The sequence below is a fragment of the Coloeus monedula genome (assembly GCF_965178545.1).
Source record: "Coloeus monedula genome assembly, chromosome: Z".
NCBI classification, from domain to species: Eukaryota; Metazoa; Chordata; class Aves; order Passeriformes; family Corvidae; genus Coloeus; species Coloeus monedula.
Window position 1 is genome coordinate 75,274,734 of NC_138822.1, and position 19,080 is coordinate 75,293,813.

General features: G+C 57.7%; 1 protein-coding gene across 2 annotated transcripts; it reads right to left on the minus strand.

Annotated features, from left to right (window-relative positions):
- Nucleotides 1-4,735: 4,735 nt before the first annotated feature.
- On the minus strand, nt 4,736-18,054 carry TPM2 (tropomyosin 2). Of its 2 annotated transcripts, none has more exons than XM_082301641.1 (9): nt 17,834-18,054; nt 16,898-17,023; nt 10,674-10,807; nt 9,515-9,632; nt 9,323-9,393; nt 8,491-8,566; nt 8,276-8,338; nt 7,867-7,936; nt 4,736-4,833 (listed from the first exon to the last, which is right to left on the minus strand). In XM_082301641.1, the coding sequence occupies exons 1-9, from the start codon at nt 17,945-17,947 to the stop codon at nt 4,751-4,753; spliced, it is 855 nt and encodes a 284-aa protein (XP_082157767.1). In that variant the 5' UTR covers nt 17,948-18,054; the 3' UTR covers nt 4,736-4,750. The 2 variants fall into 2 exon arrangements, with proteins under 2 accessions (XP_082157767.1, XP_082157766.1); XM_082301640.1 differs by lacking the exon at nt 4,736-4,833 and adding an exon at nt 6,753-7,534 and having other exon boundaries at nt 17,834-18,051.
- Nucleotides 18,055-19,080: the final 1,026 nt, after the last annotated feature.

The following is a 19,080-nucleotide window of genomic DNA, read 5'->3' on the forward strand; positions in this document are numbered from 1 at the left end:
CAAGAGCGGGGGCTGGGTGAGGCATGCAGGCTGTCCCACCCTCAGTGGTTCTGTGCTCCCCACACTTGGCACCTCGAGTCCAACCCCATCTCAACGAGATTGACACCGAAAAGCACTTCAGGGAACTTCCCACTTACTGATCCCCGCACCTCAACACACACCCTTTCCGCCTCCAGAAGACTTTGGACAGGAGCATTGGATGTAGAGTTCTGCATGTGCTGAATTGGCAGAAGCACCGCACCCATGCCAGTCTTGGCGCACATGCAACAAGGTCAGAGGAGGCTTTTGAGGAGTCTGGGTTTCATTAACTCATGGAAAACTGGCCCCGTTTCTAAAAGGCACAACTCACAGCAGAGCACTCCAGGGTGGAGTACAGAGGACTCTCATGAACCAGGGGAAATCCCAGGGGTGCAGCGAGATGTGGGTCCCAGCATATCCCCTCCAGCTCATGGGCTTGCCCTTGCAGCCAGCAAGTTGGTAGCTGGAAACAGGAATCACAGGATCTTTTCCACTTATTCTGGGGACATGATTGATGTTTGATCACCAGGGTTTACAAGGCCACATCATGCCCAAGTACAAGGGATCCCAGAGGAGGAGAGAGGGGAATAGTTTCATCCCTGCCTGAGATTTCATAGCTTCTTTGCAAAACAGCTCAGAATCAGACCACTTTGGCCCAGAGGAAGTCACACCTCCCTCTGTAAGCCAGGGACATCCACTCCCAGTCCCTGTATTACTTTCAATTACGGCTCTGAGGGACCTGCCCACTTGGTCAAGAGAGCCTCTGTGAGCTTGCTCCTGGGTGAGGATAGCCAGGACCCACTGAGGGGTGCAGAAGAAGGCTGGGGCTTGCCAGCTGGGAGATGTGGCTCTGGTGGCTGCAACATCAAGGAGGATGGGTCACAACAGGAGGTGTTACCAGGGGCATCACCAGGCATCCTCAGCCCCACCACAATTGGATTCTGGTGATGGGTGAGTGTGCATGCAGAGGAGTGCTGGGCTGGATAGGGACAGGGACAATGCCCAGTCCAAGAAGAGACACAAGCACCTCAGGGCAGGACAGGGCACAGAACTGTGCTTGGGGTTGAAAGAAGAGGAGCTTAGGGCTCTCAGTGGTGGCAGGTGCCCAGAAAGGCTTTGGGGACACCCTGAGTGTCCCCAGCCCCCTGCTCCCTCCCACCCAGACCTGATGAGCTCCCTTTCTATCCACCAGGCCTTGGCTCCAACACTTGTGTTCTTCCTGGCTCTGCTGACCATTCAGCCCAGACTGCAGCACCATGACCAGACTGAGACAGACACAGCCAAACTGATAGAAGAGTGTCAGGAATATCGCATCATGAGATGACTTGGATGTTGCAGGTGATTGAGGGGAAGAGGGGGACCATGGCAGCCCCCCTCCATTCTGCAGTGCAGCAGCAGTGGCTGTTTTGAGGTGCTGTAGTAGCCCTGGTCCTGGTTGCTGTGGGCTGCTGGCTGGACAGGTGAAGGAAGTGTGCCTCTGCCAGCTGCAGGGAGCAGGAGAGCTCCCGCAGCAAGGAGAAGGACAATGGCCAGGAGGAGTTCAAAGGTGCCCACCATGATCTATCTTAGTGACCACCCCATCCATCATCAATGGGAACATTTGAGCTAAGGCTGGATGGGGCTGTGAGTAACTTGATCTAGTTGAGAGTGCCCCTACTCTTTGTGGCAATGGTCTTTAGAGATCCCTTCTGACCCTTCTGATCCCTTCTGTGATTCTAAAGCAGGATCTGCCCAGCACATGAAGCATGGGCCAGCATGATAGAATCAAGACCAAGTTTTATCATCCCCTAAGGCAATACTACGAAGTTCACCAAAATGATGATCCTAGCCCAGTCCACAAAGACAATAAACCTCACCATAGGGAAGACATCCTGCAAGAAAGGCGTCACATAACAGAACCCTGATAACAAGTGCTTTTACTTTATTGTCTTTTGCTCTGAAAGGCAATAAATCAACCTTGTGACCAGCAACTGCTAAACCAAAGCAATGAATGCCCCCCAAGGGTCCCTTGCTGCCTGTCACCGTTGTAAGCCTGTCTTGCAGCAGAGATGCTCCAGTGCTGCTCCCAGATACCCTGAGCAAGTGGAGCAGGGGCCACATGTCCTCCTGTACTGCATACTCCACCCTCACAGGCAGCACAGCCCCAGGCACTGAATATGGGGCATGTTCATACAAAAATGAGATGGCACCACGTGATCATGGCTATCCATGCTTCCCTCCATCTGCCTTGTCCTCTGCTGGCATTGACAACTCAGTAATATTGATTTGGGGGCTGGGAGATTTGTGTGGCACTTGGCTTTAGGGGGCCTGACCTGTTTTGAAATCCCCCAGAGTCTTGCAAAACCCTCACAACTTGGCAGCACAGTTTTTCTGGTCCTCACCCCCGTGTCTCAAGCTGTAGATGCAGGGAGGGACTGAGGGGTGGCAGTAGTCTGTGCCTGGCTCTGCACAGCTCGACACATCTCATCCAAGCATCTCAGATGCTCTTTGTGTGGTCCTCCCGCTCCAGCATGTAGTTCAAGGGCATTGAACAGGAAGGATTCAGAGGTCAAATGAGGCGCTGGAGAGATGAGAGAACTGGAGCAGAGAGCAGAGGTGAGAGGCTGCCGGAGGTTAATGTGCTGGTATATCAATGGAGTGGCAGCCCACAGCAGGGCTGAAAGCTCTTTGGGGAGATCATCAGTCTGCTAGGCCAAGATAAACAAATCCAAAGGTTGAAATTCCATGGGAGAGGTGGAGAGAGAGGAAGGGAGGAGGGCACTGGCACTTCAGTCCCCAGAGTGGGTCTGTGACACGTGTGGGGAGACATGCTCCCATGCCGACAGTTCCACAGTGCCCCAGGCTCCCAGAGCTTCCCCTGGTCTGCATATTTCTCTGTGGGGCTGCAGGGGAAAGGAGATGGGTGGGACAATGGAGAAAATGCAAAGCTTTGCTGAACCATGACATAGCTCATGCCTTTCCCAGGCTGAGCATCACCTGGGAACAGCAGTCAGGATCTCACTGCCAAATCACAGGCAGTTCAAAGGAATAAAAAGTCCTTTGCAGCGAGGTGTAAACAGTTAAGTAAAATGGACTGGTCCAAACCAGGAGGCAGCAGCAGCTAATGGGGAAAAAACAGTGGGTGTGAAAGGGCTCTTTGTCCCAGCAGGAAGGCGAAGGGCGCCCAGAGGCTGGGCACTGGGACGCACCCTGACCGGGGCACAGGGCAGGCTTGTTTGCAGTACAGGGTGCAGGCTTCCAGAGAAGAGGTGCTTTTACACTCTGGTTCTTTTCAAAACCAGACAACCCCCTGCCTGGAAGGTGCTTTGACTAAACAACAGAATGGCTCAGCTGATGCACTGCAGAAAAGGAAGGCGGGCCCAAGGAGGAGCTCCGGCCCTTGCGCAGGGACAGCTCAGCAGTCCTAGACACCATGTACTGTCCTCCCCTCTGGCTCCTCCAGGCCCAGGGTGGGAGGCTGCAGCTCACAGCAGACTTTGTAACCTTGGGAGGGTGAACTGAAAATGAGCACCTCATGCATGGGGAGCTTTTTTCCCTCTTGTAGAAGGTCTTAGAACCACGAAACAGAATTACTGGGCTATGGAGAGGGCGGGAGGCCAGCAGCAGCTGGGCAGGAAAGAGATTGAATCTCAACACCCTCCTTTCCTGACCTGAGAGGCGCAGCAAATAAAGGAAAGCAGATAACAAAAGCTATCCCTGCCAGTCTCTTGCTGGGTCTGCCTTGACAAGGGGTCAGCATGAGTTGTGTTTCCTGGCAGTATGTGGATGTGCTTTTAGACGGATATCCGCTGGGTAGTGTGGGACAACAGGGTTCAGTGCACATTATGGAGGGGCCCGAAGCGAAGGGCAGGACTAGATAATGGTTTTGGGCATCCCCAGGAAATCCAGCCCATTTTGGTGGCAGCAATGAGACACATCCGGCTGCTCTTCAAATTGTGTTGGAGAAAATACAGCAAGCCAGGAAGAAACTTCCTGAACACTTTGTCTGCTGCATTAATATTTGCTGGCTTACACAGCTGTCCCTCAGGCAGGCGTTCAGTCACTGGCAATAGAAATTGCAACTAGTACAAAGGGTGAGCAGCTAATCCCAGACCTGGAGAAGACCCTCACAGCTAATACTGTGAGCATGCATGATCATGTGCTTGTGTGTTTCCTCATTGTGATAAACATGAACCCTCCATGGAGACGTCAAAGACCTTGTGGCTTCCCCAGGTGGCCAGCCCAGTAGCATGCAGACTGTGGAAGGGGACACACCAGCAACATAGTTTATCACTGTGTACTTGAAGAGGATGGTGAGTTTGGACTGAGCTTGAGACCTGGAGGTTTCCTCTGCATTCCAAAAAAGTGATGGAGATGAGGGAACACAGTCCAGACCACATGGTTATCCTTCCAAGCCCACCACAGCCACAGAGGTCCTGCAGACCCTCCTTGCATGAACTGGGGAGAGAGACACACACCTCTTATCCCAGTGCCTGCACCCACCCAAAGGACCAAACATAGCCATCCATCTTGTCAAACTGCTTTAATATTTGGACATAAAGACAGGACAGAGCCATTCAGGCTGTGCACAAACAAGATCCCCATGATCAGCCACAGTGCAAGGCTGCTGAGCTTCCCTTCTCAATGGATGTGTGGATTTGGCCAAGATGCAGTTCAGCTGATTACATCCTGAGCATGCCAGTGGGGTGCATGTGTTGGGTGGGGAAAAGGGATAGGGGCTTGCCAGGGCAGCTCAGAGGTTGTTCAGCTCCAGTAAGGTCTGGTCCAGGACCTGGTGTATTCCCACGTTCTCCTCTTTGGCACTGGCCAGGCTCTCTGTGAATACAAGGGACACCCAGCCACGCACACAGACACAGCCCAAATGTACCCAGGTGCAGCAGGACCCACACACACCACACCAAGCACAGACACACACACACACAGATGGACATTTCAGTACAGCTATGGCCTCCAGTCGAACGGGGCGTCCCCTGCAGAGCATAGTCCACACAAGTAGCCCCATTTCTGGCAGGGATGAGTCCAGCCAGTCTCAGATCTGCCAGGGAGGCCAGGCCAGTGAGGCTGATCTCTGGGGCAGGCAGTTACCACTCTTCAGCATTTCCATCTTCCCAGGGTGCCCCACTGCCCATGGCTGAGTACTCTGCAGCATAGGTGCTGCTGGCAAGTACCATTATTTGGCCAGACACTGGGGCATCACCACTGGCCAGCTGTGGGCACATGCACAAACCTTTGGCCAGCAGAAGCAGAGAACCAATGCCTGCTGCATGACCCAGCAGTGCTCCGTGAAGAAAAGGAGTGAGAAAACAGCCCATTAACAGCCCAGAAGAGTGGGCAGAGGACAACAGAGAGATAAGGAGCAGAGCTAGCAAGGCTACAAGGATAAGCTCTGCCAGGCAGCTTGCTGCCAAGGCAGCCTCCCTCTGGTGTTCACTTCCAAATGGCATCATGCTTCCCCCAGAGATGGGTATGGAACAAGACTGCTGTCCAACCAGCCCCATCTCCCAGTGTGCCCTGCTAGCCTCTTCCCTGTCCCAAGTTTGGGGCAGCGGGTGCTGCTGGATCCCCAGCTCCTATCCCAGCCTTCCCAGCACCCTGCAAGGACCTCTTTCTAAGGGGATCCTCCCTGCACAGTTTGGGGTGACCAGAGTGAGGAGGAAGAGGCTGCCCAGTGACTCCTGGGACAAGGGGAGGAAGGCAGCAATACAAACCACATCCCTCCCCAGCAGAGCCAGGATGATGCCAGAGGACAGCAATCACTATGTGGGCATCCCAGGATATCACAAAACCCCTCATATCTCTCCCACAAAAAACTGATCAGCTCCAGAGGGGCTCCCTGTCCTGCCCAAGCATGGTAGTTACCCCTATTAGGATAAGGCAAGGCTTCACACCCTGCCTCACCCCAGCAGGGTGGGGCTCCCAGCCCTGAGCCAGCCTGGCCAAAATGGGGCAGGGAGGCTGGGCCGGGGCCAGGAGCTCTGGGCAGCTCAGTTGTTAAGTTCAGTAAGGATGACCCGCAGCTCGTTAGTGAGAACACGGTTTTTCTCGGCCTCCTGCTGAGAACGCTCTAGAGAAAATGGAGACATCAACGCAGCACAGGAAAGAGAGAGAAAAAAGTGAGTTAGTGAAAAGAGACAGCATTTCTGAAAGCCTTCGCTGGAAACACCACAAGCCACCCAGACAGTGGTGGGATACAGCTGGACTGGCAGGAGGAGGCAGCCAGTCTTGGTGCAGGGACAAGGCTGTACGTCCATCACTTTGGAAACTGGATTCTGGGACATGGAAAGGTGGTGAGGAAGGAGGAGGGGGATCAGGACCAATTTAGGGATCACAAGAGATCACTGCTGAAGGGTAGCATCAGACCCTTCACCAAGGGAAGGGGCTGCAGGAGCCATGACAGGGCTGAGATTGTTGCTTGTAGGCAACGTCTGGGAGTGGAGACAGGGAATGGACAGGACCAGGACTAATCCTGCTATTTCATGCCAAAAGACTCATGGAGAAGATAGCATGAGATGAGGAAAGCTGTGTACGAGAGTCAGAAGGTGGCTGGGGTCAGCAGAATGGCCCTGTCCCGCTCAGCCTGGCAGCACAGGAGCCTCTTGGGTCTCAGCCATGGTCACCCCAGGGGGCCTGTGGCTGCGAGCTGCCTGCAACCACCTCCTACCACACTGCTGACAGTACCCACATGAGACAGGCAGGAGATGAGGGATAGAGTGGCATGAAGAAAACAAAGGAGAAACCAATGTTAAAATTTTATTGATATCAACTCATTAACCCAGAGGGACAGAACACAAAAGAAAAGTCATGAGATGCAAACTGAAGAGCAATGTGCAAAGGACAGAAGGGTGAGGGAGGAGTGGGGGTCGCCTGCCTGCCGGGGAACAAGGTGTCTGCACAGCTGGATCCAACCCTCTATCCCCCAGGCCTGAGCTTTGGCAGTGGAGGTGCCGCTTCCCCAGTGCAGGTCATCCCCATGCTGGGGCCAGCAAGCAGCACCGGCGGACTTGGCTGGAAGTACATGGGGGGGGAAATGGCCCCCCAGCCCCGGAGCTGCAGGGTCCCCAGTGCTTCTGCTGCTGGGGAGCCAAGGAGGGAGCTGCTGGAACAAAGGGCTTCTGGGCACAGTCCTGATCCCCAGGGCAATGCTGTGGCATGGGCCTACAACTACACTGTCCAGTCAGTATGTGGGGCTGTTCTCCTGCCCTGAACAACAGCTCTAAGCACCTACATCTTGTCTCCCCAAAGAGGGGTACAGCGGGAACACCCCTCGTCAGCTCCTGTCCCAAAGGAGCTGATGGACAGGCACAGGCTAGGTAGGACAGAGGAGGACAGAGAGGGTAGGGAGAGAGGTGGGATGGCCAGGCAGGCAAACAGCCGAGCTGGGGAAGGGAGAGACAGGCAGGGAGCGGGTGCAGTGCTGGTGCCCAGCGTGGGGCTCAGAGGGAGGTGATGTCGTTAAGTGCATTGTCCAGCTCCTCGCTGATGGCTTTGTACTTCATCTTCTGCGCATACACTTCATCTGCAGGTGGGGGCAGGCGGGGAGCAGATGGTGGAGTAGAGTGGAGGGCACAAGGTGGAGAGAGAGAGTGGCTGTGAACGGCAGGCTGAGGGCAGCAGGAGTGTGCGGGCACAGGCAGCATGGATGTGACCCTATTCCCGACCCGAGGGCAGAGCACAGACCCAAGGAGCTCTGTGCCCCTGCACCAGACATTGTGACTTCCAGCCACCCCGCTCCCAGAACTTCTGCCCATCTCCTCCCTCTGGCCAAGCACTGTCCAGCCACACCAGGGGCATGGTGTGCCCAGTGCCACCCCAGGAAAGAGGGACACAGGGCTGGTGGAAACATTTTACCTTCTAGGTCATCAATGGTTTTCTCCAGCTTTGCCACAGACCTCTCTGCAAACTCCGCTCGGGTCTCAGCCTGTGGGAAGCACAGTGGGGAAAGGGTGAGCTGCAGGACACAACACGGGAGGGGCAGGCTGCACTGCACTCCAAATCTGCCGCATTTGCATCTTTGGTACCCTTCTCCGGAAGCCCTCCCATGGGAAAGGCAAGGGACAGAAGTGACTAGGGCTCCATGGAGCCTCACACCCTACATCAGAACAGACTAATAAAGGTCATCCCACATGCAGGTACCTGCTATGCTGCAGGGCTGCAATTTAGAAAACCGTGAGAGGACATGGGCATAATGGCATCAAAAACCATTCAGGATAGCAAGCTCATGCCTGTAGTGGTTTAGTGGTGGCCCTACACCCCTTACCTCCTTCAGTTTTTCCCCTAGAAGCTTGATTTCCTCCTCGTACTTATCCTCCTTGGTGGAATACTGCAGAGACAGAGACAAGCACCTGTGAGTCCCAAGGCGTGCCTCCAGCTGTCCTTCACCCCAGCAGGAGACCGCAGCACTCCCAGCGCCCACGCACTCTTCCCAGCCCCCCATGCACTCTTCCCAGCTCCAGCAGCCTCACTGGGTCCTACCTTGTCAGCCTGGGCTTCCAGGGACTTCAAGTTGTTGGTGACAATTTTCAGCTCCTCCTCTAGGTCACCACATTTACTACATCCCAAGCAGGGCCGGCAGGAGGGGGGGAGTGGGGCCAAAGGGCAGGAGAGAGGCAGGAGCAGAAAGAACAGGCACGGGGAAGCAGGAAAGAAAGAGAGAAAACAAGTTGAGAGAGGAGAAAACTCAGTGCAGGTGGACCAGGAGCAGAGCCACTCCGAGCAGGAGCTGCCGGGACGCATCTGTTCATCCATTCCTTGTGCTTCCTTGCACGGATACCTCGTGCATCACCACCAGCCAACCTCTCACTGGCCCCGCCAAGGGAAGCATGGATGGAGGGATGGAGGAGCGTGCCCGGCCTGCACCCGCTGCAGAGGGAGGCGAGGGGAGGCCGGTGGTGGAGGCAGTGGTGCAGAAAGGAGAGAGGTGGCTCGCATGGCTCGAGAGACAGCGACAGAGAGAGGGGGCTTCTGCACATCGCCCCATGCCCCTGCCCCAGTACCTCTTCCTCTGAGGCAATGAGGGATTTGAGAGACTGGTCCATGGTCCGCAGCTCTTCTTCCAGCTGTCTCACTCGGCTGGGGTGGAAGGGGGGCACCCCGGGAGGGGGACATTAGAGAACAGGGTCAGGGATGTGATGCCGGTGGGTTGGCACCCCCCCACCCCCAGCCTGCAATCCCAAGGACCACTCCAATGACAGACCCTGCTGCTTCCAGGGAGGGACATCCCCATCCCCATCCCCATGTCTGCCAGGGATTTGGGGCAAGGGCTGTGTGGGACCCCTGCACGCTGCCCACCAGGAGCCCCGCTCACCTCTCCGCCACCTCTGCCCTCTCCTCTGAGCGCTCCAGCTCTCCCTCAAGGACGACCAGCTTGCGGGCGACCTGTTGATGGCAGTAAGAGGCCCACGTTGGCCCTGTGCTTGCTCCAGTTGGGGGCACAGGGCTGTGAGGAGGTGGCTCTGGGTACTGCCAGGGTGTCAGGACTGGGGAAAGGGGTACACACCTCCTCATATTTGCGGTCAGCCTCCTCTGCTATGTGCTTTGCCTCCTTCAGCTGCATTTCCTGGAGTTCCATCTTCTCCTCATCTTTCATGGCCCTGTTTTCGATGACCTTCATGCCTCTGAGGAAAGACCATGCGAGAAGATGTTACAGCTGTGGGTCAAGGTGTCATCTGCACATCCTGCCTGCCCATCTGCACATCCTGTACCCTAAACAATACCACCCTTCAGCTTCAGAGACACGGTACATTGCTTGGGGAGGATGGCATGCAGTAGGGTCACACCAGCAGTACCCCAAAAATGCTCCTGTGCAGAATTAGAGTAGAGCTGGCCCCAGGGCTATGTTCCAGAGTGAGGTATGCCTATGGTGCCCCTCAAGCAGGCAGGTCCTGAACCCACGTTTGGGGGTGAACAGGTGTGCAGCCCAGGATGAGCCAGCCACAACCTCCACAAAAACAGCCCAACAGGCTGGCAGCCTGAAGGAAACACTGGAAAACATCCTGTGGCAAAGCCTTTCTCATTCTGGGTGATGCTCACAAACAGGGGATTACCAAAACCCTGCAAACCCCCACAGAAGGGACTCCTGCAGACTCTTCTCTCACTCAGATGCTGTTGCTCAAACTGGTCTTTGCCAATGGAGGGAAGAGCTCATGTAGCTGTCAGGAGTGCTGTGACATGTCTGGGCACTCCCATACAACCTGACTGCCCTTGCCTGCACAGCTCCAGTCTGGGAAACCTGCTTGCCATGAGGATGGGGCAACACACACCCTGTGGAACTCTCTTTGAATGAGGCTGTCTTGTTCTCAAATCTGACCTTAGTTACCAGCACAGAGGTTGCCTCCTGGGCTGTTGTGTCTTTGAGCATAGAAAGCTGCTCTGGGGAATAAAACATGCTCATATCTTCCTCTGGCTTTGGTTACAGTCTGGTGCTTTTATAAATACAAGATAAAATTTTTCAGGATTTCATGTGTGCTCTGGATAAGAATGTCTGTATATGGGGGACTTCTTTGCATTATGGCTTTATTCTTTCCCTTTGAAGTCTGCAGGAAAACCAACATAAACCCCAATAAGGTCACTTCAGAGGGACCCCACTGCAAAATTAAGGGGGCTGTCTGCAATCAGTGGTGACCTGATACCACTCCCACTGTGTCTATCCATCCCACCTCTCGCTCTCATCAGCCGCCTTCTCAGCTTCCTCCAGCTTCTGCAGGGCAGTGGCCAGGCGCTCCTGGGCACGGTCCAGCTCCTCCTCTACCAGCTGGATGCGGCGGTTGAGGGAAGCCACTTCAGCCTCAGCCTGGGGGAACAGAAACCCCTCAGTCATCCCATGTCACATACATATATTGAAAAATACATTTTCAATAGTTACTCCTACATTTACCATCTGGAATGCCCCTTGGCACTGTGCAACCAGCCCGTGTTCACTGGAATGGCATGCCTGACCATGCATCCCCTCACCTCTCTATAGGGTTATCTCCATCCCTAGTGGCTATTTGATGCTGGCTTCTCCCAGCCTTTCAGCCACAGCCTGGCATGTGCAGCACCACCATGTCCTCGCACCTCCAGCTCCCGCCCTGGAGGGGGACAGGGCACATTCACTGGGGTAGGGTGGCCATAGCAGCCATGTCGTCACGGGGATGGTATTTGGGGTTTGCAGAGCAGTGAGTAAAGGGGGAGGAATGCCCTGTGCGGCTTCGCTCCTGAAAAGGAGATCGGAGCTGCTTGTGGATTTCCTGTTTACAGAGGCGGCGGAGTGAGCCGGGAGTTTCTCCTGCGGGAACCCCCAGGGCCCTGTGCAACAGGGCAGCCTGAAGCCAAGCACGGAGCCCCCCCAGCTGATGTACAGCACGGTGCCGGGGGCAGTGGAGCGAGTCGCCCTCGGCAGGCTGGCACCCGGCCAAGATGAGGCTGGCAGGACCAGAGCCCTCCCTTTCCCAGGCTCCCCACGCACAGGGCTGGGAGCTGGGGCTGGCCAGGAGCAGTGGCCCTGGCCCTCTGCCAGCCCGTTGACGCCTGGCCTTGCACTCTTTCCATTTGGTAAAGGCCTCCTGCTCCATCGCCACAGTCGGGAAACACTGCCTCAGCAGCTCCCAGCCCCGCTTCCCACCAGGGGGGTGCAAGGAAAACAAACCCCTCAAAATCAGGGGATGGGTGGCAATAAGACCTCACTGTGGGGAGCAGCCCCATGCACCAACCCAGGAGACAGTGTCTCCTGCTTATTCACAGGCTGCAGCAGGACTGGCTGGCTGCGGTGCCTGGACACATCCAGCCTCATGCTTCAGCACTGGGAATGCCCCAGGGAATATTAGCCAAGCACAAGGCCTATGGGAACAGCAAGGGGCTGTCACCCTGCATGGCGCCACTGTGCCCCCACAATTCCCCGTGGGGAGTTGGCAGAATGGGGACAGGCACAGCCAGCACCTCTCTGAGAGGGCTGCCAGCCCCACATCTGCTTCCACCCCATGAATACCCTTTCTACAGACTCTCCGAGAGCTTGTCCCTTGCCGGACTGCCCAATGGGGAGCTGGAGCTGGCCCCCACAGGGCAGTGCTCTGCCCGCAGCATCAACCTCACTATGTCGGTAGATTTTTTTTCCCAGGGAATCACCCCCAAAGTGGGTCAGACCTGCCCGGATGGACACTTGGGAACATGAGCTCTCCCGGCAGCTCCCAGTGACCGGGGAACCCGATCTGAGGCTGCAGGAAAGGGCCATTTCCTCCACACACAGCCCGAGTGACAACAACCCGGGTACTGCACCCAGCTCTGCCGCTCCTGATATGGTGAGAATGTTGAATGAGTAGGCATAGGAAACAGAAAGAAAGGAAGAAAACCGAAAGCTCCAACAACTAAAAAGACAAACCAGGAAAAAGCTGCAGCTTGGGAATGCCATCCCACTGCCAGAATGGAAATTTTGGCCTGAGGCAAAGTGAAGGGGCGGCTTGTCCCCAAGAAGGGACAGGCTGGAGAGCTAAAGCTCTGCGGCCCGGACCGCAAAGTCCGCTGGAAGCCAGACAAGAGCCTGGGCGTGGGATTCTGAGCTGTGCACGCTGGCCTTCGAGGGAGAGGATCCTTTCCCAGGAGGCGCCCGATCCCAAGGCAGGGCTGGCCGCTGCCCGCTCCCAGCGCCCGGCCAACCGGGAAGCCCTGGGGAGCCCCGCTGAACGCAGCATCTTCTCTCGGAGGAGGGAGGCGGCTGGCGGACGCTGCCCGCAGGCAGGGACTGCCCCGAGCTCCCCAGCGCCGGGCTCTCCAGCCGGGTGGCAGCTCCCCGCGGCTCCCCGGGGACCTCCCGCCGCTCCTCCGCCCCGCGGGCAGCCAGCCCGGCTACCGCGGCTCGGGGGCCCGGGGCCGGCCCGCCGGAACGGATGCCGGCAGCGGGGCCGGAGCCGGCGGGGCATCCCGGGGAGCTGCCGGGGCGCCCCCCGCCCTCCTCTTCCCATCCCAGCGGCCCTTACCCGCTCCCGGGCCTGCCGCTCGGCATCGGCCTCCCGCTGCAGGTGCTCGGCGCGCTCCTCCGCCTCGTCGGCCACCTGCTGCAAGCTCTGGATCTTCTTCTTGACGGCATCGATGGAGCTGGCGCTGGCCATGGCGGGGACTGCCGGCGGGGAGGCCACACCGCCAAGCCCTTTGTGGGATCCGCCCGGCTCGGGCAGGAAGCGCTCAGGCAGCGGCCGCTCCCGCCGCCCGCCCTGCCTCCATCCCTTCCTGCTCCTCCTCCTCCTCCTCCTGCTGCTGCTATTGCTGCCTCCGACCGACCTGCTCCGCCGCTCCTCCGGGCAAGGCTTGCGGGGCTCACCCGCGGCAGGAGAGAGTTCCCACGCCGGGAGGGATGCACAGTGCCCCTCATCCCAAATAGGACTGAGGGTGCCCCCGGGAAGGGTGCGTGGTCCTCCCCAGGCTCTGGTCACCGTCTCTACATCTCCACCAAGGCAAGATGCACAATGGCTTCGGGGCAGGGCACACTGGCCCCCACCCCGGGTCAGCACGCATAGTCCCAGGCAGATGCATGGTCCCCACTGAAAGGGCAGATGGTACCCCCAGAGAGGGCACACAGTGGCCCCAAGGCAGGGCACACGCTTCTCTCCAGGCCCCGGCTGCAGGCTGCCCCCCAGGCAGGGGTGCACAGTCACACTGAAATCCCCCAGAGCAACGGAGAGGACCCCAGGGAAATGGACTCATTTCCATCAGTCCACAGAGTCTGTGAGTGCTGGAGCCTGTCCTGTGTGAGCCCCCATGGCCACAGGAGCTATGTACCCGTGGGTATTCCCCAAACGCTGCCCTCCAGAGCCCTTGCTGCGGAGCTAAGGAGGGTTGTGGACTTTTTCCTTATGGAAAGTCAGTAAGAGGCATGAGCAGAGCCCGCTCCTGGCTGCCCTCTGGGGCTACCTGGGTTTCAGCCAGGTCCCCAGCATCCATCATGTTCAGTCCCTTGTATCTGCTCCCCAATGTGAGGACCTGTCTGGCAGCCCCACAGAGACTCATGGGGCCCATGGACACCCTGGCACCTCCAGCCTGGGGATTGTGCCCTGTGGGGGAGGCGAAACCTCCAGCTCCTGGCTCTCCATTCTGGCTGGGGCACATGTCTTGATCCATCAGAAGAAGTTGGAGCTGGTGGCGCTCAATTCTCCCTTAAGAAGTACTGACAGCCTTCTGGCTGCACTTCACACCTGCCTCCAGGAATGCCAGTTCCCAGGCTGACCTCACCAGCTGGCTCACCAGGGCCAGGGGTCCTGGGGGTGACTCAGCCACACTGCTATCTGCACCTTGCAGATCCATGTCCCCTTGCCAAGAGGCAGCGGAAGAGGCGATACTGTGGGTCCCCTGGGAGCACACAGCCTTGGGCTTGGCCTTGGGCCCAGCTGGTACTGCCTCCTCCCAGTCTGAGGCCTGGATGTCAGTAATGCTCCCAAGCCAGGACATGGGGGCCCAGAGCAGAAACAAGGGTTCCTGGCAGCAGTGGGGCAGGGATGAGCCTGAGCCAGCTGCAGGCAGGAGGGGAACAGGATGCGGGTCAGCCACCCTGGTCCTGCAGTAGCCAGGCTAGGTGCCTCCTGCTGTGGCCCCACCCCGAGATGCAGTCACTTCCCAGCAGAGTCCTGTTCCCTCCCACCAGCTCAGGGAATCGCCAAATAAGAGCAAAGTCTTGGCTGGGGAAAGCAGCTGGGGCGGGAACATGGGTGAAGCCTTTGGGATCATGGCCTGGGAATGGCAGTTTCCCTCAGGCCCCTCCGGGGTGGCTGGGGACAGCCACTGCTGGGGATGCGGGGCGATGGAGAGGGCTGTTCTGGCTAAACCTGCTCTCCCGGCCTCACCGTTTCCAGCAGCCCTTTCCCATCCCGACCTGGGCACCATGACTGTCCCTCCTGGGAGCAAGACATTCTGGGGGCATGGTGGGCTCTCAGAGCTGCTGGGAAGCTCTGTGGAGTTGCTGATCAGGAGTCAGGCATTCCCTGCTCTATGCCACTATCTGACACTTCTCCAGGTGCCTGGGGCATTGTATTTGCACTCTTTAGTGCAGTCCCCGTGGCCTTCATGCCCCAGCATGCAGTGCCAGCAGCAGGGTAGGGCCATACTGAGGTGGTTGTTTATTCTTTTAAGGCATTGATATTTTTGCCAAGAGCAGGGGGCTGCCTGGATCGCTGGTATGAGCCTGAGCTGTCTGAGGAATGGGGACACTCTGTGCTCAAAGGCACCCACTGTCCTGACAGTCAGGGAGGGCATGGGGTGCCTGGGGTGGGTGTGCTCTGGGGGTCTACCCAGTGCTTCCTCTGCTGGAAGCAGGAGCTGTGCTGTGCCTTGCACCAGGGAGGAGGTGACACCAGCTCTGGCACTTAGAGCTGTCAGCACATTCAGGTCCCTGGCGCCAAGGGGTGACTCCCAGAGCCCCACACATGGTGCAGCCTGTCCAGGCTTTGGCATGGTTCTGGGGAGATCCCGGTGTTGGAGCACTGCAGCCTGACACTGCTCCTTCTCCGTGGCTCCGGCTCCAGCCCTTCCCTGGTGGCTCCCATCCACTGTATCTTCTGGTACAGAACTCTCTGTGCTGAAGCCCACAGACCTGCCAAACTGCTGTGGACCAAGAGCCGGGAAACACCCTCCCTGCCGAGGATGGCATCACACAGCCCACTGCCAGCAGCAAACCACACCCCACAGCCAACATCTGCCCGGTACCACTGTTTGCCCCTTCCTCTGAGCCCTGCACAGGGAACATCATGTCCCCTTTCACCCACACTGGGTTTGCCCTGTCCCACACCAGAATGGACCCAATTAGACCAGCGGGAACCCCACTGCACACAGCAGCCACCTTGCCCAGCTTGACATGGCTGCCCTACGCCAGGTTGAGTGTGCCCTTCCCGAGGATTCTCAGTGTTTTAAAGGAGAGTCATCTGTAGGATGAGCAAAGAGGTCTAAGGAGACCCCTGGCTGCTGCCCAGGGGCTCTGGGCTGCCAGAGGACTGGTGCTGCCATTGCTTGTCCTTGTCCGCTCACCCCTGTCCTTGGCGGCAGCCTCAGAGATTTGACGCATCTCCCCCATTTAGCTCCATAAACCAGCTGGGATTGAATTTTTTGTTCTCAATCCTAAAAAGCCTGGCCATGCCCTGCTGGCTGTACTCCAGACGGCTCTCCTTTAGCTTCTCCTCCAGTTTCCAGGGTTGGTTTTCATCAAAGAGGGGCTGGCTATCAAAAGGAGGATTTATTTATAGGGTGTCAAATACCCTGTGTGGCACCACAGGTCGTTATACTCCATTCCCAAGCGTCCCCGTGGCCGCACACAGCTGTTCCACCCTTCATCCTGGCCAGGCACAAGCCAATTTCAACACCTTCCTAACATCTCCCCAGAGGGATCTATTTCCCAGGAGGAACATCAGTCTTGGCACTAAATAAAACTCTTCCTGGCCTTGCCTTTCTCAGCGTACAAAGTAGCACACCGGACCCCAAATCTACCCAAATCCCCTTCCACACACCCCAAGCATTCTTCCTTGCAGCCAGCACTCAGCAGCCAACCACAGCAAGAGATTTTTTTGTTTCTCTGCTCTGCCACAGTTTAGCAAACAAAACAGTTTTTCCTACTAGCATTGAGGAGGTGCATGCCTGGGACTTGTGACACAGCTTGGGACATTTGTCCCTGTTAGCTTTGGGGAGCCAGGTTGGAGGCTGCCCACAAAGCTCAAGACAGGACCAGCAACCCCATCACTGGCCCCCACAGCTGGCCTGGCCCCCCCCACCCCACACAGGACCCATCAGCCCAGTTCAGTGTCAACATCGAAGGAATGGGATCCTGAGAGTCTTCCCTTCGGACGCTTTCCATATAAGGGCCCCCTCTTCCTTTAACCCCCCCGAGGTCCAGAGCCTGTGCAGGGGAGGAGCTGCTGGCGTGCCTACTTACATCTGTAGCTTTCTTCTCTGCCTGCTCCAGCTTCTCCTGGGCCTCCTTGACAGACTCGGAGTACTTCTCCACCTCATCCTCAGTGCCCTTCAGCTTCTTCTGCAGGCCCTGCTGTTCCTCCTCCAGCTGGGAAAAGACAAAGGGTGGGGGTCAGGGGAGATGGCAGTGTCTGCAAGGCTGGAAGGGGATCTGTCCCCCCATCCTTCCCCTGGGGACACCCAGGCTGTGGGGGGCACAGCAGGAGAACATGGACGTGTCCTCTCTGACAACTTTGGGTCTACACGTCCTTGAGGGGCTCTTGGTGTAGAGCAGCTGCCGGGACCCCCATCATCCCTGAGCCTGGCCGAGGTAAGGGGGTGGTGGTCTCCCTCCCTTTATAGGGGACTGGAGAGCTCTGACTTGGGGATACAGCTCTGGGGACACCAATCTGTGTTCCCATCTCTGTGTGGTTGTGGTGGGAGCATGCAGTCCACAGGGCTCTCCCTGGCACGGGGACAGAGGGGTGGCACTGGGGAGTCCCACTGAGATGAAAGATGTTTGGGGAGACCAGTGTGAGGGGTCAAGGAAAAGAGACTGAAGCATTGGTTCCTGGGGACAGACCCATGTGGAGTGAGGTCCCTGGGGACACAGTCGCAGAGAGGTAACGTCTCAAGGGCTGTCAACCAATAGAGCTGGCATCCACAAGCAGGACACCCCGCGGGGCAAGGTCCTTGGGCCAGGACATGCTTAGGTCAGGGGACTCCAGGGTGGACAACCAGTGCGGGGAGATCAGTGTGGGGACGGGGTGAGCCTAGAGAGTGCAGTGTCCCCAGGCTGGATGATCAGTGGGATGGAATCCCCAGGGCTGGGCACCCAGCCGGACGGGGTTTCCAGGGCTGGACACCCCTAGAGTGGAGGGTTCCCAGGTAATGCCGGCGAAGCCCGTGGGACACCCACCTGCTTGCAGCGGTCCTCCGCCTGCTTCTTGTCAGCCTCCGCTTGCTCGGCGCGGTCGATGGCGTTCTCCTTGTCCAATTTCAGCATCTGCATCTTCTTCTTGATGGCCTCCATGGTGGCGGGGTGTCGGCAGCGGGGCGCGGGACGGCAGAGGGGCGCGGAGCACCGGGAGCACCGGGAGCGGCGGGAGCACCGGCACTGCGCTCCCCGCCCCGCCGAGCAGCCTAAAAGCTGGGGAGGGGCCGCGCCGGGCGGGGGCTGCCCCGGTACCTCCCCCGCCGCCCGCCAGCACCTTTTAGGGACTGGCTCGCCACCGGCCCTCGCACCGAGCGGAACGGGGGGGCAGCCTCCCCCGGCGGGCATCGCCGCAGCCCCGGCGCCCGGCACCCACCGGGGCAGAGGACGAGGGACACCCCGGCTCACTGCGCTGGGGACAATCCGATGGTACTGGGCAAGGGACAGCCCGGGACACTGTGCTGTGGGTACCCTGGTGGCGCTGGGTGATGGACACCTCAAGGCAATGCTCTGGTGGCACCCCAGTGACACTGGGTGAGGGACACTCTGTAGCTCTGAGCTAGGGGTACCCCTGTGGCACCGGGCAAGGGACATCCTGGGGCACTGAGTAGGGGTAGCTTGGTTGCACTGGCTCCAGAGCTGTCCTCATGCTAGTGCCCTAGGTACACCACGTGCCCTGTCACAGCACACTGGGGCCTGAGGGACCCTGCTTGCTGGCACTAGCGTGGGGACACCTCAAGGGCTGGCATGGCACTTGGGAACACCAATGAACTGGCCAGCACTGAAGGGTAGGGGACACACTCAGGCTGTGATTGCACTAAGGGACATGTTTGGCTGGCATTGCCCACATGGGGAAAATCCCCCAGGGGAGAAGTGAGCAGAGCTGGGGGAGAAGTGAACAGAGCTCCTGACATTCCCATCCAGCTGCTGGTGGGGCAGGAGGACCAGAACTCTTTGCAGACTTCTTGGCACCCACCTACTCTCTGTTTTGCACCTTGGTGTCACTGTCCCTGGCACCCACAGGGACACCTGGCACCCACAGGGACACCTGGCACATGCACAGCCCATACAATGGCATTTAAGGGTGACACAGGGCATACAGGCAGCTCACTGCCCCTCTTCATCTTTCTGCTCTAAATAAACTGTATTCCACAGGCAAAAAAATGCAAACCTTTCAAATCCCAGCTCCTCCAAAAATAACCTGTACTTTAATAACGATCGTAAATGCTTCT